General features: G+C 51.1%; 1 protein-coding gene across 1 annotated transcript in view; it reads right to left on the bottom strand.

The window, feature by feature from the left end:
* The window catches only part of GAS6 (growth arrest specific 6), an 82,195-nt gene that overhangs the window by 33,880 nt on the left and 24,927 nt on the right, over positions 1–23,388 (bottom strand). The window contains exons 3-6 of the mRNA XM_075563384.1: positions 15,269–15,293; positions 14,170–14,232; positions 3,079–3,201; positions 1,417–1,539 (exon numbers count right to left, since the gene is read on the bottom strand). Coding sequence (XP_075419499.1) covers positions 1,417–1,539; positions 3,079–3,201; positions 14,170–14,232; positions 15,269–15,293 — 334 coding nt within the window. The remainder of the gene's footprint in view (positions 1–1,416; positions 1,540–3,078; positions 3,202–14,169; positions 14,233–15,268; positions 15,294–23,388) is intronic.

The following is a 23,388-nucleotide window of genomic DNA, read 5'->3' as shown; positions in this document are numbered from 1 at the left end:
AGACAGGCTTTGCTGCCACCCTAAGAAGGGAATCATTGAATTTGGCCAGTGAAATGGATCTGGGTCCTCAGAGATGTGCACCGCAGAAATGGACCACACGCTAATTAATCTCCTCTTCCAGACAAAACGGGGCGCATCACCCCTGAGAGGCTGAGTGCTCCGTCCTGTGTTACTGAGAGTCACCTCTTCGATGCCACGAATGCTCATCTAGCCCCTCCTGGTTCTATGACGCTCCCTAGACCCCTCAGCTTCACGAGTTCACTGCAGAGGCAGCCGCAGCGCCACTGTCCTAGGTAAGGCAACCTGCAGCAATACGACAGGCTGCCCCTACGGCTGCAGGGATGCTGCACAAGGATGTCCTTCGCCCTGCTGGGTCAGAAGATGAGACGGGGAGGCAGAAAGCCATCCTTGACCCTGCAGACATGGCATGGGGCAGCTTTGGACCCTGGCTGGGCTCTCCACAGGAGTCCCTGGAGGACCAGAGAGATTCAGGGTGTCTAGTGTGCAGGGACTTTCTGGGGGTGTTCTCGTGATGTGGCCTTGCTCCGGCTCAGGCTTCGAGGAGCTTTAGACTCCCTGAAGTGAGAACAGAGTCACAAAGGCTGGCCTGCTTTCTGCTTTGGTGAGCAGCCCTTTCCATCTCCCAAGCTGGTTGGAGAAAGGGGCCCGAGATGGGGAAGGAGCTTTGGGGAGGAGAGCTTGGTTGGAGTGGACAAGGTGATATATGGGAGGCTTCTGGGATTCTGGCAACAGTGGCTTGGTACTGGGTCCCCGGTCCCCATGCTCCCTGCATGTGACCTCTCATGAAATGCCCCAAGTATGCACAACTGCCCCCAAACCACTCCAGGCTTGCCCACAACCTGGAGAAGAGAGCTAGCGGGGCCCTGCTACGCTGAGGCTCCCGTGTATCCTTCCCTCCCCAGAGAGGACCCGGGTCCTCCTGGGCTTGGAACCTTGCACATAAGCAGCTCCAGGCTCAGCAGTAAGGCAGCCCCAGCCTGCTCCCCGTCTCCTTATGGGCTGGCCCACGATCCCTGGTGAATCACTCGGGTTGCAGGCTCAGCTCACTGAGACTAATGGCATGCCCAGGCATGTACCACCCCCTCCCTCGCTCCCACCCTCCAGAACCAACAGAGCCCGGCTGCCAACAGCCTCTTGGGAGAGAGCAACGACGGCCTCCAACGTTGGGGGACAGGAGAAGCCGGGCAGTTGCAAAAAGTTTCGAAAGGAAAAAGGACCATCATTTTCGGAGGCTTTCTCATAAGCACCCTGCCTGGGGAGCAGCCTTGGAGGCATGGATGCGGGAACAAAGACCTGCCTCCTGCCTCTGCCCCCCGGAGCCAAAGCTTCAGTTTCTGAAAGTGGCTAGGAGGGAGGCCGCCTCCCTCTGGGCAGGCCCTCCGCCCGGGCCCTTACCTTCACAGGTCCTGCTGTCCGAGGAGAGCGAGTAGCCGCTGTAACAGGCGCAGTGGAAGCTGCCCGGCTTGTTGTAGCAAATTTGGTTGCAGCCCCCGTTCTGCTGGCTGCATTCGTTGACATCTGGGTGCCGGGAGAGAAGGGGAGAAGTCGAAAGGTTCCCCTCCTACCCGGCTTCTCCCCATCACACCCACGCCTCAGCATCTTGGGGCATCCTTGAAAAGGGAGCATCCCTGAGGATTTCTTTAGGGAGCGGAGGGCAGAGGGCATGAGGGCACCCCTGGGGTACCCAAATGAACTGCTGCTTAGGCTCTGAGGAGGATTGGCCTCTGAGGCTCAGCTTAGCGGGCACACAGTGAGCCTGGGGGGAGCACGGAGACGGAGAGCGGCCAGACTGGCTCTGTGTGCCACCATGCAAAGACAGGGCTGCGGCCACGCTGAGCTGATGCTCCCCAGGCTGCTGTGTGGACAAGGTGGACTGAGCATGCCTTCCCAGAAGTGCCCGCCAGCAGAGGGCTTCCTGAGGTAGAACAATCCTGGTGCAGGTAGCAAGACCTTCCCTTTGGGGCAGGAGGCCAGGGGCAGGTGGTGGGGGGACAGCCCCATGAATGATGAGGGGTCCAGCCTGTTGACCAATCTCCACCAAAGCCAAGGATCATGTTTCAGGGTTGTAACCAGGCTCAGGGATGTTTCTCTCGAATGTTCATTTATTGGTGTCAAGGTTGCAGACCCCAAGGATGTCAGAGATGAACTTCCTCTGGTCCCTGCTTTTAAACAGTGGGGGCTGAGGCCAGCAGGGGTGACAGACTCCCCTGGAACCAGACTGCTGGGTAGATCCTGGAGTGCTGTACTCTACTGTGGTGATCCCATCCCTGCACGCTGTGGCTACCTGCCTGCCAGTCTACCGACCAGCTGGCTGGCTCATTGCTGCTGCCTGGCTTCTCCCTCTTGGGGACCCCTGGTGCTTTGGGAAGTGCTCCAAGAGCCTTCAAGGTCACAGCCTTTCAGAAACAGATCACCTGGCCTTTCTTCCCAAGACACTCTGGGTGGGTTTGAACGGCCAACCTCATCATTAGTAGCTGAGGGCTTAACAGGGACCTAGTTTCCAACCCTGTTTCTAGAGAGGGACCAGCCAGTGTGTCCCCGATCCTCTCAAGAGGCTGACTCTGCTCCAAGCAAGCCCTTCAGGGCTGCCGAATTTGCCATGGCTTCTCACACTGCAGGAGTCCCCTGTCCCAGGAGGGCTGAGCTAGACACCTCCCAGCATGGGCTAAATGCTAAGGGTACTGGGGAGTACTCAGGGGGCTAACCATGTTGGGGAGGGCAAGGGGGCCTGCAGATGTCCTCCTGACTTAACAGTAAGGGCCCTGATCCCAGGGAGAGCCTTGGGGCCAAGTCCCACCTCTCCCCATCTCAGCCAGAACATGGCAGTGCCCAGGTGTGTTGGGACAGCGTCAGATGAGGGAGGAGCGAGACCGGTCCCTCTGTATGCCCGCTGGGTGTGCTCGCCCACCCCTGCAGGGATGGGCCCTAGGAGGTAGTTTAGCCCTGTGTCTGTCTCTATCTCTCTGTGACTCTCTCCCCTCACTTGGTCCCACCATGATGGAGAAGCAGGCCGGGCAGGGCCAGCACATTCACCGGCACAGATGGAGGTGGTTCTACCTTGGTCACAGAGCCGGCCCCCCCAGCCGGCTTTGCACATGCAGTAGAAGTTGCCCATCAGGTCTTGGCAGACATGGGTGCCCTCCATATCGCAGAGGTTCGGAGTACACTGGTCAGGCAAATCTGGGGCAAACAAACAAACAAGATGTAAGCCAGAAGCCAATCAGCAGACAGGCTGCTCCCAACAGCATTCCCAACCTGGTGCAGGGATCGGGGGAGTAAGTAGGTTCATGACCCATAGCCAGGTCCCCCAGAGGAGTCGGCCAAACCTTGGAAAGAAGTTATGGGTGGGAAATGCCGAGGCAGGGCAAGTGCACCCAGAGAAGCTATGGGTAGGAAATGCCAAGGCGGGGCAAGTGCACCCAGGGCACCCCCTTCTGCATGGCGCCTGCCTCAGAGTGAGGGCAGAGTCCCCACCTCTCGGGCAGGAGGGGGTGCGCAGAAACAGCTTGGCCAGGCCTCAGGGGCCAGTTCCAGGAACATTCAGATAAGCTCTGGAGGGAGCAGCCACTCCGGACTGGAGCCAGATGGAGAGACTGCAGCCCAGACACTGGCGTTGTGAGGGAGCTGGGGTGAAGGAGCAGGAGCAGGCCTCCGGCTCCCTCGGCTCGGCTCTGGCTCTGGCTCTCTCGCAGTGAGCTCAGTAAGGACCTCCCAAGAAGGAGTCCACAGGATCCCCTGGGCTGACCCGAGATGCTTGCAGACAAATTCAAAACATTCCATCCTCCCCTCTGGTAACTGCCTGACTTTTCCCAAGCTGGAGCCTGGGTCTGCCCACTCAACATTCCCCACCAACCCGCCAACCTTCCTGAACATTCTCTTCGCAGGTGTGGCTGCCAGGGCTAGGTTACCAGAACTGTGCTGGTCTGCTCCGCTCCCTGGGGAGCTCTAGTCCCAGACAAGCTCCCTCAACTGTAGCCTGTGCACTGGGCGGGAGGGGAGGGTGTCCTGGGAGAGCGCTCTGGACATTAACTTTCAGAGTAAATCCCTCTCACTGCCATCTCGTCCATTCTGACTCATGGTGACACTATGGGACACGGTCGAATGACCCACGTGGGCTTCCAAGACCTGCAACTCTTTACGGGAGCAGGAAGTCTAATCTGTAGCCCCCGCAACCCCCCCCCCCCCCCCGCCCGAGTGGCTGGTGATTCCGAGTTGCTGACCTCATGATTCAGAGCCCAACACGTGACCACCGCACCACCGGGGCTCCTGGGGAGACCCTAGTACCTCTTTAAAAGGAGCCCCATTTCAAACACCAACATAACTACCGTTTCTTCTCCTTAAAAAAAAAATTCCGGTACAGAGTCCCCCCAACCCAAATCACACAGGAGAACAGCCCCGTGGGGTTGCCACAGGACTGTCATTGCGACGGAAGCAACCGCCGCCCGTGTCTTTCTCCCATGGCTGGGCTGCGGGTTCACAGGGCTGCCCCTCCAGGGAGCAGCGTGTGTTCCTCGGGAGAAGGAGAGACTCCGAAACGGTGGTGGGGAAAATTCCATGATCTTGTCATTTCCATTCTTCCATGGAGAGTTTGAAGTTCCCTTGTGTAGATAACAAAATACTGCCGTTCAACCTTCTCGGAAGGTGTAACTGTGCTGCCGGTACATTCGGTTTCTCCTGTGGTCCCACCGCCACCCTTAACCGCGGTTAGATTCGTCCATCACCCGAACCAGATGAGGGACTGGTGTTTGGGGCCAGGCTTGCTCTCTCGATAGGTCCACCAACGCACCGAGAACAGCATTTCTCTAAATGCCTACCACCCGAGGGGTGAGCTCAGACAAACAACACAGGGCAACCAGTGCAGACTGCCAATCGCTTTGTTATTTCAACCCGTTTCGGTACGGGTCCTGTGGATATCGGCATTGTCCCAATGGAGGGCTTTCCAAAGAGGGAAGCGCCTCTCCCACACAGCCGAAGCTTCCCTGATGGAGAATCCCGCAGAAACAATACCACAGAAGCAGACGGGAACAGTGCCCTGAAGGCGACAAGTATGTAATCCTCAAGTTTGGGAAGTCTGAAAGGGCTCGGGAGAAAGAGAGCTATTTTTACGTAACAGGACTCCAAGAGTCCTTTCACCGAGCCCTCTGTCCGTGGCCCGGATGAGTCTGTGGGTCTACTCTCCTCTCACGGCCAACACCACGCCCAGTTTAATTTGAAACACGGGGTGTATCTTGACATGGGCCCCAGCGACCCCAGGGTTAGGTGTTTGGCTATGAACTGAAAGGTCAGCGATGTGAGCTCCCTTCCACGGTAGGCAAGTGTGTGCTGATGGGCGGAATCTAGTCAATTCTGACTCACATATACCCCGTGGGACAGGGCAGAATTGCTCCGTAGGGTTTCCCGGCTGCCATCTTTATGGGCACAGATCTGTAGGTCTTTTCTCCTGCAAGAAGTGGACCAGCTTCAAAACACTGTTTGACTCCATCTGGCTAAGGAAGGGTGAGTGTTTGCAGCAAACACACTGGGTGTGATTGTCACATTCCTTGATGGCTCTGGAGAAACCCCAGTGAAGGACATGGTCTGGCCAGGGCCTGGGGAAGGGGGAGGGGGAAGAAGACTGGCACCCCACCATCGAGAGAGTCTTCCTCGCAGACCCATGACTGAATCGACAACATGCCCCAGGGCATCTTTCAACAGTGGAATGATCTCCTTCAATGCCCCTGACCAAAGACACTTCCCTAGACCAACTTCTCTGCTCATGCCCATCACTGGGCTGGTGTAGAAAGCGCAAACCTGATGGACCGCGCCCAGGCACCTGCAGCTCCTCATCCTCATCCTTCACACACCTCTTCTTTGGCACCATGTGCGGACAGCCCCTGCTCATGGGTGAACTCTTTTCCTGCAGGTGGTTAAATGTCTCCGAGTTATTTGCTACATTTTCCCTCTTTGTATTTCCTTCCCTTCTAAGCTGTAAACATTACATCTTCGACCCCGAAGCTGTCATAGCAGCAAGGACCAGGGCAGCGGGAGTGGAGGTAGGGACCTGGTCTGTCTGACACTGCAGCTACAAGAGGAAGAGGTCATAAAAACACTGGCTCCATCAAGGTCACCCACTGTCTATTCGCCTGTGGTCACCAACCCCTCCCCATGGTTATGTGGATCGGAACTGCCTCGACAATCAATTGCCCAACGCTGCTCATCTGGACTGTTTTGAGTTCTCTTGACTGAGGGCAACTAGGTACATATTCCTAGCAGCCCTCCAGTCTGTGGTCAACCAAGCCAACTGAGGTGTCAAAAATTCCCGGCTGAGGCAAATTACAGACAAGGTGATCACAGGAGCAATGACTGCCTAACTAGTGCCCCGGGCATGCAGATGATCCAGGTCCTTTCAGGGACAAGGCACTGGGTCAGCCCTGGGTTGGACTGTACCTAAGCCCCAGCTACGTTAAATCCTCTTTTTAAATGCCACTTACGGGCACACCACAAGTTTTGTTTTCCAAGGAGATCTCATATGCATGTGTACTGTTTGAACCGGGTTATTCTTATTGCCCTTTTCTGTATGTACGAGAAGAATGAGGCTTCGAAGAATGAAAGACCTTGGCACAATATGGAAAGGACTCCTTTAAAAATCTCATAAGAGGAGACCAGGAGACATGATATTTGCTTTGTACACATTTTTCTTACATGTGAGTAGCCCATCTTAAATAATGGAGCGGGTTTTAAAAGGGGTCTTCCAATTCCCGGAGTAACTAAAGATGGGCTCATCCTTCCGTTTCGCCTTTTTCTGCCTTCTGCCCCAGCCGAGAGTGTACCTGAAGCCAACCGTACATTCCACGGTTTCAAAAGAGGGCTGACTCTGTCCTTTGGAAGAACCTCAGCCAAGCCAAGGGGGCCAATTAGAACAATGCAGGATTGTCAGTCTTGGCAAGGGGCTCCCCACCATCCTATGGAGGTGTGCTGAGTGGTACCACCAATTCATTACTGTGTTTTTAAAATGCCCGGCATTTCAAGTCCAATGCCAAGTTTGGGATGCACAGTATTTGCCCTGTAACTTTCACTCTCGGTTATCAGCAGAAGAATTATTGGGAGAGCAGTGCTCTTCTCACCCAGTGCCAGGTACCAGGAGGGTGAGGGAGGTGAGTGTGTATCTGGAAGGGAGTGCTGTCTGCGGTCACGTGTCCACCGCCCCTCACTGGCTCAGACTCCCAATCAAGCCTCCACTGCACATTGGGCAACCTCCTTCCCAACTCCAATCTGGGTATCATGCTCATCAGCTAACAGCACCCCCCCACACACACTCTGCCAAGCCCCTCACCCCCACCCCATGGAAGGGCCTTTCAGAGAAGGGCCAGGCTGGGAATCTCAGGTCGTTGGAGGCATCTGTCTTGAGGCTGAGTAACTAGGGCTATAGTGTCTTCTCCGGTTCTTTTTGTGACCTCTCATTGGCACATGTTCAAGTTTACTTGTTTTGCACAAACTATAGCCAACAAAACACTCGCAAGTGTAGACCAAACACTGCGGCCTGAAGTGTTTTTGAGATACTTGCTCAGTTGTTTCTGCCAGATCACCATAAATGCCCTTTATGCTGAAATAAGCTGGGCCGAGCAATAAATGGAACTGGGAAATGAAGAGACAGGATTGAGGAATTATACAAAGCCGCACCGGAAGCCCACAGGCAAAACCGCTGATCCCTTTCCTAAACATCGTTTGTCCCCTTGTTTCCATACAGCTGTGGCTCAGCTTAACTCTGGTGCTAGCTCCAAGCGCTCACCTAGTACCCTGGGAACACAAAGTGCTTGGGAGCAGCAGGCCCTGGAAGGGCAAGTCCTTGATCGGCACTGGAGAAAGGAAGACAGAGAACTGCCTTCCCGCCACTGCTCTCTGAATGAAGACCTTCAGAGGAGGCGGGGCTAGAAGGCAGCGAAACCTCTTGTCACCCAGATGGGAAGCTGACTTGTCCAAGGTCTCCTGGCCCGCTAGCAGGAGAGCCAGGGCAGGACCCCAGCTGATTACCCTGACCACCCTCCCACACCACCTCTCCATAGCCAGCCTCCAGTTGAATCCTACTGTGCGCTGGAAGTTGGAAGATGGCTTAAAATGTTTGGTAAAAGACAGTTGTTTCAGAAGCAAGCTCCTGTAAATGTGTGTGCAAAGGGCTGTTTAATTTCATTGTGAAATTGACTTGTGTGCCTGACTAAACTCTGCCTTCAAAAAAATTTTTTTTAAATTAAAATTCAAAAAAACACCTCAGGGTCCCTAGGGCCAAGGGCCCAGCACCAGGTCATAGCCAGGTTGCACAATGAAAGGGAGGCAAGCGTTTATGTGCAGAATCTCGACAACACAATTTGCTTTAACGATTCAGCCCTTATCCCTAGAACAGTCCCGCCACCACCCCTGTCATTTATCCCCTGTGGGAAGCACAGCAGACACATTTATCTGAAGGTCAAGGAGGAGGAAGGACCCATGTCTTACTGCCCAGACCTAGAAGACTGCCTGACATACAGCAGATGCTCAGGAGAACGTCCAGGTGGAGTGGAGTTGACCCGTGCGGGAGAAGTCGATGATTAAAGACTCCGCAAGGACCCAACGGCCACCGCTGAGCTAGCCACCTTCTTGACAAGCCCCAGCGTGGCCGCCCCCTTTGGCAGGAAGATTCCTGGGTTGCATGGCTGATCTGTGCCCGGGACATGGGGCCTCCAGATTGCGCTGGTGAGGAGATACAGGGTTGATCTTGGCCTTGGCAACACGCGGCGCTGAAGGAAAGGGAGGAAGGAGCCCATTTGCTGCTGTGGAATGGAATGTGAGATATTTGCTGACTGCCAACCGAATGCCTCTCTCAGTTCTAATGACAAGTTACAACCTGGACAACAGGCTACAATACAGGGCCCTTTGTTTTCAGGTTTGGTTTTTTCCTGACCAAGGTGAAAAAGGCAAAGATGTTTTCCCTCAGGAAGAGGATGACCAAGATAGACCTGAGTGGATTTCGCAACCATTGCCTCCCACAAAGCCCGCATGAAAGCAGCTCTTTCAAGGGAAGTCCAAGAAGCCAACGGAACTGGAGGCAAAAACCAAATGAAACGCGTGCGTGCATTCAAAAGCCCACCTCACACCCTTCCCCTGGTGCCACCGACAGGCAGGGCAGGATGAGAACGCTGACCTTGGAGAGAAGATGTAAGAAGTGTCCACGGGAAATGAAAACCGAGACGGCTTGTGGACGCTAAAGAAAGAGAACACCTTCTTGAGGCCAAACCCTAGGAAGAAAGGCCTGGCTCCCTAACCAGTCAACGAGAGCCCAATGGATCACAGTGGTCCACGTTGGGACTGGCCAAGGTTAGGTTCTCTTGTGCCTGGGTCCCCATGAGCCCCGGGAAGACTCCAGAGGAGGTACCAGTAACAACAACATAGTTGATGCCATTGTGCATTCAGGTATGAGCCTAGGCAGGTCCTGACATTCGGTTCTGGACATGATCATCACCGAAACAGCTATGCAGGGCTTTGGACTCAGGGATGGAACCAGTTAACATTCAGTTTAGGGACCAGTGTTTGGGCCGAATATGGGTTCTAGAAAATGAAGAAATGTTCACTTTAAGGACCCTGCCTTAATATCAACAAGATGAACAGCCAAAAACACACGTAACGATGATTCCCCAAGGTAAACTATTTCTATACTCAATGAATAAAAGGCAACGGTGCCTTAAAATGCTAGCCCCTGGCCCACTTAACTTGGGCGTGTGGATAGTCCCCCAAAAGGACACTAGTGCAGGGTGTGATGTTGTTCTCTGGGGACACTGCATGCCTTCCTTTAAGGTGTGTCATGAAGACCATCGTATGGTAGTCTTCGGCTGGTTCATCCATGATTTGTGCGGTACTTCAGGTTTTCAGAGCACTGTGAAAGCATCAAGCATTCTTTGGGGGATGTACACCCACATATACTCACATATCCCTCTGTAACTCTGGAAGGTGCTTTCCCTCTTCAGGAGGAGGAGGTGACCAGGTGCGAGGCCTGTGCAAGGTCCCACAGCTGGCCAGTAGCAGGGACGAAGACAGAGTCGGTGTGAGAGGCAGTGCTGTGTGGCAAGGCGTGCCTTGTTGTTGGAGGTGGCCAGAGAAGCCAGGAGGACATTTCATGCAGCGTGGAGGATCAGCAGCACGATACTCAGCCCTTCCATATCACCCCTGGAAGCCACAAGTCTGAGAATCCACCTGGGAGATCCTATCTCCCAAGGCTGCTTCCTCAAAATACCACCCGACAATTCACCGCAATCCATCCAGCAGATTCTGACTCATAGTCACCCTGTGGGAAAGAGCAGCACTTCCTGACAGGAAGCCGGGTTTCTGAAACTGTCACTCTTTATGCGAGTAGAAAGTCTTTGAACTGCTGACCTTGCGGTCATCGGTCATCAGCCTAACACATATCCCATTGCATCACCAGGGCTCCTAACACCCAGGAAAGGAAGTCTCAACTCTCACTAATCGTTGGTATTCCAAGCATCTTAAATGACTCTAACGCCATGAAACGTCTCAAAGAGCAAATAGGTCAACCAGTCTTTCGTTCTCTTTAGTCTCTTTTTTTAGCGGACACTCAGATTATCACGGGCTCAATTACTATGAACAAGATACCTCAAATTACTCCGTGAAATAGAAGCCAGAGATCTGGACAGCAAGTAGACAAACTCTACAAAACGTCCATCATTTGTGTATTCTCCTGCACCTAGACCCTGAGAGGTCATTCATTCATTCATTCATTCATTCAACTGGCCCTGACTGGGTGTTCAGTATGTGCCCAGCAGTGTCCCACAGTGTCCGTTCTCAAGTCTAATCAAGGGCAACAACATCAAGCGGATCAGCGGGAGATCCTAAGAGAGTGTGATGCAAAACCAAACCAAGCCCACAGTCACCGAATCAGTTCCCACTCATAATTTCTCTACTCAGGGTTTCTGAGGCTGTAAATCTTACCGGAGCAGACAGCCTTCTCTTTCTCCCAAGGAGTGGCTGCTGGGTTTGAACCGCTGCCTTTGAGGTTATATAAGGACTCTTGATGCCTTTGTTCTACAGAAGCAATTTTATGCTTCGAAGGCTGTCAACTTGTGAAGGGTAGAGTCTAGCCTGTCAATCAGGTTACAGCTTGATGACCTCATTTGGAGGCACCACAGAGATAAATAGCTCACTGGAGGTCATACACACACACTCTCTCTGCTTAGTCTTCCTGCTGACAAGACACATGGAGCTACACGAAAGTCCTGGAGCTGGAGGAGTCACAATGGAGACCCCTGCCAGTGCTGAGATGCTTCCACTGCCACTGGATCCACTTTCCACCCACTGGCCTGTGATCTTCCTGCACTCAGTGTTATCGCATGGCTGCGTGAGTCTAAAGAGGAATTTATGAGCTAGTATCAACATATGGGGTAATATTGGACTTGTGGACTCGATCTGCACTGAACTGGGATATTTTCTTCATGTACGATTGCTTTGACATAAAGTTCTCTCTTACACACATAAGAGATTCTATGAATTGGTTTCTCTGGTCAACCGAAACTAATACAAAGACATAGCAGTGAAAACCAAGTGGCCGGAGCCTACACATTTTCAGAATCCCAACCTGGGCTCTTTCTACCAGATAAGACTGGCATGGACTAGTTACATTAAACTAATGAGCAAAAGCCTTAAAAATACAGTTGGGAGAAGTCTTTAATACATGCTCTTCTTTCTTTTCTCTGTGACAGAAATTAAAGACACTCTACAGACTAGGGCTCTCATGGACAGACACTAAAAGTATTTCTGTTCCACTCGGGAGCAATGCCACTGGGGGTCCACAATCGACACTCCTAGTTAACATTGCCACACCAGCTGCGGGCAATGACGTTAGACCAACGAAGTAGACGGGAAGACGGTGTAACATCTAGAAAAGAAGTGTCATTTTCAATACTTATCAATGATTGCCTCCCAGGTTTTTGACAACTAGCAGTCATAAAAGAATTGAAAACGACGACTCATGATAAAATTACTCCGCAGGGTACGAGGCACTACAGTTGACATGCAGACAATTATTAAAACCCAGACCAAATTCACTGCCTTTGATTCCAACTCTGTAGTGACTCCTTAGGACAGAGTAGAACTGCCCCTGTGGGTTTCCAAGGCTGTCGATCTTTACAGAAGTAGAAAGCCCCCCTTCTCCCTTAGAGAGGCTGGTGGTTCTAAGCAGCTGACCTTGGGGTTAGCACATCTATGGGTAATTCACTACGCCACCAGTAGTAAGAGCACTGGCAATGAAGGATGAATAGTGACGTAAGCCGTCAGAAAGTCCACCAAATGGCCACGGGGGTTTAGTCATATGGCAAAGATTCCACTTTCAGATCTCTGGGCATGAGGCAGAATATTAAATAAATGGAGTGGGAAAAAGTGGGACATTCTCTGGGCTGGTGGTGAATCTAGATCTCTACCACATTCATTACATCAAGAGAAATTTAAGGTGGTGCATATAAAACATTGGACAATTTTTTTAAACTCAGAAGCAAATCTAATAAACGACATAATCTCTTGTTAAAAGAGGGGTTTCGTGCATGAAAACATGGCTAAGTATAAAAAGTCACAAGGCACATGACTGGCTGAAGCTATGGTGCTGTGAGCCTCCGGAGGTCATGGACTCTGAGCCCGGGGATGCTAAGGCCTGGGAAGGGAAGAACTTCTCCCAGTCGCACGGGGAGAGAAGGGTAGAGCCCACAGCTTCTTATCTCTCTCCATTCACAAGGCCGCGCTGGCTCCTCTGACTTAATAGGCCTCACTTGCCCCCGATGACAGAAACACGGGCTGTGCCCTGCATCCCCTTCCAGGGTGCCAGGCTCCTGGCCAGGGCAGGAGTTCCCTGGCTGTAATCTTTACTACAGCAGCTCACCATGTCTCCGCTCCTAGGGCTGCTGGTGGGTCAGACCACCAACCTGTTGACTGTCAGCAGAGCACGGACCCACTGTGCACTAGGGCTCTTTTAAGGTCCCTGCTCCATCTGGTCATTGCTCCCGAGAGAGGGACTGGGCCGGGGTCCTTGACCCGGGCTAGAGGGGAAGCCTGATCTGTCTGATCACCCACAGCTGATCCAGGCAAGCGTTGGGGGAGATGTGTCTTTCCAATTACTGTGTATACTTGTTTCTGCCTCAGTTGATGTTCTGGTCGGCTTATGCTCGAGTAGATGTGGTTTACCTTTGCAAAGTTTTAAAATTGGGCTCCATGGGCATGTATTGCCTATTCAAAACCTCCACCTTTACTGAAATGGACACAAGACCTTTAAAAGATACCACACAGCTCTTAAGAGATAATGGAAATATTCAAGACTCTCCCTACAGATCACAATAAAGTCTAAAGTTGCATCAACTACAGAGCTTATAGGAAGACAGAAGGGGGCAGACTTACAAGGCCTGGGGGCTCAGTAGCATAGTCTTGAGGGACACCAAGGTGGATTGGCATAACCTGGTCCACCAAGACCACATTCTACATACTAACATGGTGAGAAGTGGCTGGGGTCTTAAAAGCTAGTGTGTGGCCGGCCATCTAAGATGCCACTCTGGGTCTCTTCCTGTCTAGAGGAAAGAGGAGGGAAGAAAATTGAAGATACACGGAAGCAATCACTAGTTTAATGGGATAGTGAACCAGATGCATCTCAGTCTCCACAACCATGAGAGGGATCATAATAGAAAGCCCTCTGCAGAGTGGGGGGCGGAGGAACGTGGAACAAAACTCATCATCATAAAAAAGACCAGACTTCCAGTGGAACTCCAGGCCTATAAATGGCCCTTTGTCACTCTTCAGATCTAGAAATGAACCAACCCCCATGGCTTAGGGTTTCAGTCCAGCAATCGAAAGATCTATAGGAAGAATAATTATACTAACGAGGTACACACACCTTAGAATAATGAGCCATTTGAGGTCAAAAGGCAGTATTTACTCAGGGACAAATGATAAGAGGGTTAGGAAAGGAGGTGGACTAGAAACAGGAACGGAGGGAGGATGTGGGCTAAGAGATGGTGTGTTGTGGAGATTGCCATTGAGAAGGTGGACCGAAAACGTGCGGGGCTGTTTGGACACCCGATGGACGCCCGATCGGCTCTGTAACCCACCCAGTTCACCAAAGGCTAAAAGAAAGAAAGGAAACAGACTTACTTTGAACACACGTAACAAAATTTGGATTTTTGTTGTATGGCGATCCATATTTATCAATGCACTCTGAAATACAGAAATGGATAGCGTCAACACATATCATTTGTCAAGCGATAGAACAGGCTTTAGAGCCAGTACCACACGTAGGGTCCTAGACAGCTCTGCAAGAATATTCACGTTTACATGGGGTGTGACCCCAAGTCCTCCGGGGCTAGTAACTATTTTGCAATTATTACCTCAGAAGATTTTCATAAAGGACAAATAGGAAAGTGCGTCAACCAAAATGTCGAAACTGTGCACCCCGAATCACCCCCCAAGTGTGCAAACACATTATCTGAAGGTTCCCAAGCGGGTCCCTTCTCTTACTGTACCAAAGACTCACTCATGATATTCAGTTGAGTTTTCTATGATCAGAGAATTAAACCTTAATTTCAAGGGAACTCTGTTCCTAACTTAAAAGTCTTTTTGCTTTGGAGGAAAATGTGACATCCTGGACACAGCCTTCTAACGGAGCAACGCGTGGGAGCCCTGGGAACGGACAGCTTGGCTTTCGACCACGTGCGTTCAGGCATAATCTGCTCTGTAGTTGAAGATGGTGCAGAATGGGTGTTGAGACCTTCACCCGGGCCCTTCAGTAGGCACGGGGTTTATCCATGCATCAGTGACTGGTTCTACGCAACAGCATGGCATCGACAGGTGGACTCACGTGGATAACTAATCATTCTTTGCCATCAAGTGCAAAAAACAAACAAAAGAATCAACTTCTGAGATTAAAAAACAAAGTTTGACAGGCCCTGGATGAAATCATCTTTCCAAACAATGAGCTAAATCTCGAATCGGAGTGGAAAAGAGGTTTGCAAAGGTGGGCATTAGATGGAGGCTCAGCTCATAGGGATCATGACAAATCAAACGAACATTAAAAAAATGTTTTTCCCTTTGCATCTGAACGGTTTGGATCGCCCCAAAGTGACTGCATAATTACTCTTCTTCCCAGAAATCCTTCGGTAGTGGGATTTGGACCAATTGGTCCTCCCACACGAAACACCCATTTCTGAATGCTCTACAGACTGTGTCAACTACGAAGGTAGTGATTTGGACTTACCTAGGTATCTGGGGTAAAAATAGTCCTGTGGAGAGAGGGAAAAGAGACAGGCAACAGTTTACTGGCACAGCATGCAGCTCCTTCGACAACATAATCAGTAGTTTGTTCGTGAAAGCTCCGCCGTTCCTCCTGGGAAAGCCTGGACGGTGAACTCAGAGAGGGTGACTGGCAGATCCCCCCCGCCCACCACCACCCCTGTGACTCACTGAGCAGCACGGGACAAGGAGTGCACTGAGCTCCGTCGCTTTGTGGAAACGAGGAGAGGAAGTGCGAGGGAGCAGCAAGGCCAGAGTCAGGATTGCTGACTCTGCTTCTGCAGAATGATTTTTTGGGACAAAGCTGACGATGTAAATGTGAGACTAGACTTTCCGTAACAAGGCACAGCGATGTCCTTTGTAGCTCCCTAGAAAGTGCTGGGCATTCTGTTTTCTTGGAATATGTTCCAAGTGGGAACGATGTCTCGGTTGCTCAACGACTTGAGTCCCCTGCTCCCGCCCCCAGCCCCACCCCCCAGCAGTGGGACACCTTTGCGCGCGTGAATGGCTATATTAGTTTCTATGAGCACTGTGTGTGTTTGTTGTATCTATAAAACAAATCGGTGTTGGATGGACCAGCAGAGATAGGAAAACCCACTGCCACGGAGCTGATTCCCACTCATGTTGTTCTCTGGTGCCGTTGACTTGGTGCCAACCCATCGCGTCCCTGTGCCTGTATCACACCGCCCAGTGCTGCGCCGTCCTGCGATTGTTCCCGTGTGTGAGCCATTGCGCTGCCACTGTGTCCCTCCAGCTCGAGGGCCTTCCTCTTCGTCACTGCCCTCCGGTTCACCGCGCAGTCTCACTTCTAGTGACCCTACCTAACTCAGCAACCCTATAGGATACTTTTTAACTCCCCCTTTCTTAGGAGAGGATAGAAATGAGGGGTCTTTTTATCCTTGGGTGCAACTTCAAGGTTCATCCACATTCCACTGTAGTGGACTATCCTAACATTAGGGAGCCCCGGAGGGGTAGTGGGCTACACGTGGACCTGCTGACCGCAGGTCCAGCAATTCAAAACCAGCAGTCACTGCACAGGAGGAACAAATATTAAGCTTTCTACTCCCATTAAGCTTTACCGTCTCAGAACCCCAAGGGGGGACACTTCTACATCCGTGGGATCACTATGGGTTGGAATCGACTGGGTGGCAAGTGAGTTTGCTGCTGGTTTTCTTCAAGTCATCGTATTGGAATGACTGCCCCCAGCAATTGGACTGAGCTAAGTAATTCTTCAGAATCTGCTTCTCGCCGTTCATAGATTCTACAGCCCCAGCCTGGCTGATAGGCACTCGGCGGTGCCTCGGGCAAGCATGTAGCCGACTAGCCAAAGCGGTGGCAGTCTGAGCCCCAAACACTGTGGCCTGAAGCAGCACTCGAACACTGCCCTGCCATCGAGCCCACTCAGACTCAAAGGGACCCTGCAGGGCCGAGGACTGCCCCCTGGGCTTCTGAGGCTGTGAATCTTCATGGGAGCAGAAAGCCTCATCCCTCTCGTCTGAAACAGCACTAAGGTGAGTGAATTCACTGGCCTGGGGTCAAGGACCATGTTCTGGAGAGGCCTGACTTGTGGGCCTGGCTGAGGAGGTCTTCTCCCAGCCGTGTGCGTGCCTCCATCACCAGTCTCTGGAATGCCCCCCAGCTTTCAAACGCTGGATACCCCCGACTTTCCCATGTAGACCTGGCCAGTCCCACCTTCCTGCTCTTTATCAAGAGCTTGGGCAGGTGGGTGCCGCGGAGTAAGCCATTGAAAGTTGTTTGGGGGATAAAGGAGGGGGGCTGTAGGAAAGTTAGTCAAACTTTGCTAGATGTGATTTGAAAAGGTAAGTTAAAACGGTGATTTTTGGGTGGGGAGCGGGGTGGAAATTCAAACCAAACTCCTTGCAATGGAGTGGATTCCAACCCCTGGGGAGCGAGCCGCGTGTGAGCGAGCAGAGATGCTCCTTAGGGTTTTCTTGGCCCTAAGTTTTATAAAAGCCGATTGCCAGGCATGTCTTCTGAGACACAGGAGGGTGGGATCAAACCCTCATCCTTCAGGCTAGTACTCTAGAGTTTGAATGCCCTGGAGCCTCTTTTACCACATCAACTCTTTTAACTAAGGGGGCAGTTCTACCCTGTCCTATAGGGTCGCTATGAGTCAGAATCGGCTACACGACGGTAAGTCTGGAGGACAGATCCAGCTTGTGGGGGATGCCAGCAGGTGCACACTGGCTGTTAACTGAAAGGTTGGTGGGTCAAGCCCACCCAGAGGCACCTCAGAGGAAAGGCCTGGTGACCCACCGATGGAAGCAAACAGAAACTCTTCTAACTACACGGTAAGAGGCAGGAGCAAGTGTGGCCCTGGGGTCTGTGGGGTTGCTGAGAAGCAGCATTCAGCGCCTTTGTCACAGCAAAGGACCTGGTTTCAGAAGGGAGGGGAGGCGGGACAACCCCCTTTGCCCCAGAACAAGGTGTCTCAGAAGCGCGCTGAGATGCATTGCTTCATTTCTTGTTGTTTTTATCCAGGGGCTGGCAAACCCTGTGGACATGAACGGGCAGCGAAGCCGGGGGAAACTCTGGTCCAGCCCCTTGGAGCGGAGAATGTGTGCTTATTTTGTGCACGCAGTGGGCTGGAGTAGAGGGAGAACAGGTGTTGCAGAGGCTTTGTCAAAGGACAAAACACAGAGAGAAGGGCGTTTACATCCCAAGTAGGATGTACAGGGTGGATGCAAAAGGCGGTTTAACCATGGGCAGATTGTGGTGCAGATGTGGTGCAGATTGTACAATTCCCCTGGATAGGATTGAACAATCGAAATATTCAGCTGTATGATATGTAAATTGTGTGCCAATAAAAATGTTGGGAAAATACAAAGTGTCCCACTCCAGTCAAGGAAACCAAGAATGAAATGTCGACCGACTACAGCCTTGAGAAAGTGTAAGGGCCTAACGAAGCACCATTCACACATAACCATTTTGTACATAAATGTTTCCAGTACCATGTTCTGAAAAAAGTGTCTTACAGTTTTCAAAATCATGACCAGTGAGACGAATTGGTAGTTCCGTGAGATGTGTTTTAATAGTAAGTCCTTTCGTTGTAAAATAGCATTATGAAAAGAAAAGTCGATGAAACTGATTGTGGTAGAAATTGCACAATATTGCTCCATGTGGTTGAACTATGCAACAATATGATATTTGTTTTAACTCCTAATAAAGTGGTTTTGAAAGGAAAACCATGCCAGTCACCACTGTTAGCCACTCACCAAGAAAATCAAACCTGCTGCCACGGAGTCTGCTGACTCATGGGGAGCCCCTGCGGGATTCTGAGACTGTAACTGTTTACAGGAGTAGAAAGCCATCTTTCTCCTGTGGAGCTACTGGTGGTTTTGAACTGCTGACTATGTGGATCGCAGACCAGAGTGTAACCACTACATCATGAGGGCAGCCTAGTCAGCCTTGGAGGAATGCAAAGGGACCTCTGGTGACACACTGGGCATACGTTGGCCTGCTAACCCCAAGGCTGGCAGTTCAAACCCACCGGCCACTCCACTGAATAAAGATTTCATTCCGGAGTCATAAAGAGTTACCGTCTCGGAAACGCACAGGGCAGTTCCACTCTGTCTGGTAGGGTCGCTATCAGTGGAACTGACTTGAGAGTGGTGGATTTGGGTTTTGGGTGCAAGGCATGCAGTCTTTGAAACCAAAGATCACACACAACGTGGTGGCCATTTATCCGAATTCGCTGCATGTGATTCATGTGTGGTGAAGGCGGGAGCAGAGGACACGTGTGAACTTGCCTGATGATTTATGAGAGGTGGGTAACCTGTATGCAAGCGAAGCAAAACACACCTAAACATTTACGTTCTCTCCCAAGAGCAAGAGGCATCTCAAAAGCGTCCTTAGCAAGTGCTGGGCAAAGCAAGAAAAGCCAATGGGCATCCCTGTGGAAGAGGGCACGAAACAACAAATTAAGACCTGCAGTCTTGACACCGGAGGAGCCCTGGCGGCATCGTGGCTACGAGTTGGGCTGTGATCTGCAAGGTCAGCAGTTCAAAACCACCAGCGTCCCTCGGGAGAAAGATGGGGCTTTCTACTCCCACAAACAGTTCACAGTCTTGGACACTCACAGGAGCAGTTCTACCAGGTCCTCTGGGACCGTGATGAGTCAAGGTCCTCCAAGATCACGATGAGGCAATGTTAACTCCACAGCAGTGAGCCTTGAGGCCAATGAATCAAACACCAGCTGCTTTCTTTCCCAGGCATCCAGACTGCCCCCTGTCTGACAAGCTGTATTTGGAGTATAAAACTTTGTCCAAGACCCTTGGTACCATGGTCCACAGGTCCACTCTTGTAGACAGTGCCCCCGGAGAGTCCACTGAGGGCCCAGGTAAACTTGCTAAGACCTTAGAACGAGGTAGACAAGCACTCTCTCCCTGCATGAGCCACAAGGAGCACAGACTGTGGAAGCAGGTTTGCGTGAAGGCTGCTGGGGGTGGGTGGGGTGGGGTGGCTTGCATTGGGTTGAGAGAGCTGCAGACATGGAGAAAAATGACCAGAGGGAACACACAGTGGGTGGTTAGGCCAAGGAGGAAGGCCTGGACTATGAAAGCGCAGAAGCAGAGTCAGACCTGGCCCCGAGCCAGCCAGGCCTCTGCCCTGCAAGCTGTCTGTCACCTGGCAATCATTTTCCTCAGGGACTTGCCTCTACGGGGTTTAAACAGCTGGAGATAAAAAGAAGTGAGCAGATAGAGACAAAAACGTTAAACGCATGGCCAGGAGGATTCAGCTGCAGTCATTTGTTTAGACAGGAAAGCCAGAAAGTAAATATGAGGTTCATGTAATATTTGCGCTACTTAATGCCCACAACTATTTTTAACTGTGCAGTTTTGGGGCAATTGTACTGACCGAATCATTCTCAACTTGTCTTCCTTGTGCGTTTTATAAAGTCCAAAATGACAATAACTCTATCCTAGATGCAAATTAAAATGACAACGCACCTACTACATTATCTACAAGTAAAGATACCAACCCCATACAACTGTGGAGTGAGTGGGATACACTGCTGGGTGTGTGTGTGTGTGTGTGTGTGTGTAAAATGATGCCGCTGGTACAACCACGTCAGAAAAGAGCGGGGCGGCATCTTGTATGATGTGATCCAGCCACGCTACTTCTCAACATTCCCTCAAGCAAAGTGTAAGTAGATGTCCATACAGAGATGTGATTAACAAAATGTTTAGCGCGGCTTTGTTTGTGATAGCCCCAAACTGCAAACAGCCCAAGTACATGTCAACAAATGGAAGGATAAGCAAAACGACTTATGCCCATAAGATGGAATGGTTTTCTGCAGTGAAATGAATGCACGACTGCGTGGGACGTCACGAAGGACGCCCGCGATAACAATGCTGTGTGAAAAAAGTTAGGTAGAAAAGAGCATACACCGTATGATTTCCTTTACAGATAATTTTGGAAAATGCAAGTTTATTTGTAGTGACAGACAGTAAACCTAGCATTACCGAAGGATAAAGGGCAGTGAATCACCAAGCGGTACAAGTAAATTTTGGGGGATAATCGACACTGCTGTGGACTGAACTGTGCCGCCTTCTCAAATGTACTGAAGCCCGGGTGCCAAGACCTGTGGGCGTGATCCTGTTTGGAAATCGGGTTTCCTCTGTCACGTTAACTAGGCCATGCATAAGGAAGGTTGGTCCCAGACCTAATCACTTCTGGGTTATAAAAAAGCGCAAAGTGGATCCCAACACAGATGCTCGATCATAGGACAAATGGCACGTGAAGATGCACACACAGAGGTATCTACAAAGCGAGGATGTGCAGGATGCTGGAAGCTACTGCAAACTCAAATGGACAATGAAGGAAGAAGCCAGCAGAGCCTCTAAACTAAACCCTTAAATTGCAAGAAAGTAAGGATGCTATCTTTCTGCTCCGTTTCTAGCCTGGAACTGACAACCCCACCGAAGGAGCTCAGGAATCAGCAGCTGGAAGCATGGATGGATCGATGGATGGATGGATGGATGGATGGATGGATGGATGGATGGATGGATGGATGGATCGATGGATGGATGGATGGATCGATGGATCGATGGATGGATGGATGGATGGATGGATCGATGGATGGATGGATGGATGGATCCATGGATGGATGGATGGATGGATGGATGGATGGATGGATGGATGGATGGATCCATGGATGGATGGATGGATGGATGGATGGATGGATGGATGGATGGATGGATCGATGGATGGATGGATGGATGGATGGATGGATGGATGGATGGATGGATGGATCGATGGATCGATGGATGGATGGATGGATGGATCGATCGATGGATGGATGGATGGATGGATGGATGGATCCATGGATGGATGGATCGATGGATGGATGGATCGATGGATGGATCGATGGATGGATGGATGGATGGATGGATGGATGGATGGATGGATGGATGGATCCATGGATGGATGGATGGATCGATGGATCGATGGATGGATCCATGGATGGATGGATGGATCGATGGATGGATGGATGGATGGATGGATCGATGGATGGATGGATGGATGGATGGATGGATCGATGGATGGATGGATGGATGGATGGATGGATCCATGGATGGATGGATCGATGGATGGATGGATCGATGGATGGATCGATGGATGGATGGATGGATGGATGGATGGATCCATGGATGGATGGATCGATGGATGGATGGATGGATGGATGGATGGATGGATGGGAATACACTGAATTTTCACTTAGCTGAGCAGCAGAACATTGGATTCTTAATTTTAATTGTAGGACAGCAGCCTGGGGGCAGGGGATCTAAATCAGGGCTATCACTGTGTCTCTTTTAATGGAAAGGACCTGGCAGTCCGTATGGTCTTCTCAAGTTTACAGACTGCTCCCTGGGAGAAAGCAGTGGCAATCCTCAGGGAAGTACCCCAGCCCTGGAAAGCCAGGGAGCCCATGCTGCTCTTCCCAGCAGGGTTCCCATGAATCAGAATAGGCTTGATGGACAGGGACTGAACTTTCTGTCAGGCCCTCCAAGCCTCTGGGCAATTGTCAGCTTTATCAAGGAGCTCTGAAAGGGTAGCAAATAGGTGGACCCCTTTGTAGGTCATAATTAAACTCGGAGTATTAAGTGTTTGCAAGAATAAGCAATCAAATTGCCTAGACAACTCACAGTGCTTTAGTCTCAGTCCAGGCACCCCCCACTTTCGTAAGTTTGCCTTATGCTGCTTCGATTTTATGAAAGACCTGCCTGGCTCTGGTTTTCACTCACTGAAAGAAATCCAAAGAGACTTTTAAGAAGGAAGGCTCCAGCCTGGTGCGTGGACTTGCTTTTGTAGTGAGCTGTGGAAGAGGCAGCGTCCAGCGTGCTGTTGCCTAGCTCCTTCCCTGGGAATTGCAGGAAGCAGCTCAGCATCCAACCTGTGAACTCTGTGGCTGGGGCGATTTCAGGTGTTTGTGTGGATTCGGGATGCCTTGGCAGGTTGTCATTTGGGTCTAAAATTAATGGCCATTGCTTCTTCGCTTTATGCCGTTTCAGCTTACGAAAGGTCTCAAAAGCACGCTCTGCTTTTGGATAGTGGGGAAGCCTGTACGAGGAAGAGATGTGTGTACAAAACCCCCAAACTGACATCCTTTTGAAGCACATACAGAGCCGTGCTGGAAAACTCTGCACATCCGAGACTTCGTGCCAAGGTCCCAAGCTTCAAGGGGTGATGGATGGGCACTTAGGTCCCAGCCGGCAATGTGGGTGTTGAGCTTCGTCACAGCCAGTAGCCTCTCGGGGATGCAGGTTCTATTGCTGCTCGCCTGACTCTGTAAATGCAGGGAGGGAACCTGTGCCCCAAAGCACCTGTGAGAGTTGCTCAGGTGGGGAGTGGAGCCCCCAGGACAGGGGGGTTTAGTTCCATCTGGACTTGCAAATCAGGTCTGGCCATTTGTTCTGGATGCACCCAAAGGTGTCTGAAAGAGCCAATCTCTTCAGCTGTCTGACACCTCACTTCTGCCTCATTAGCTTTGGTTCCTGTTACTTATAGATCCATATTATGGCATTCTGTCACCCCCAAAGGTCACTTTCCTATTCAAGGCAA

This window comes from Tenrec ecaudatus, chromosome 11 (assembly GCF_050624435.1).
Source record: "Tenrec ecaudatus isolate mTenEca1 chromosome 11, mTenEca1.hap1, whole genome shotgun sequence".
NCBI classification, from domain to species: Eukaryota; Metazoa; Chordata; class Mammalia; order Afrosoricida; family Tenrecidae; genus Tenrec; species Tenrec ecaudatus.
Note: the sequence above shows the minus strand (reverse complement) of the source record. Positions and strands in the feature narration are given on the sequence as shown.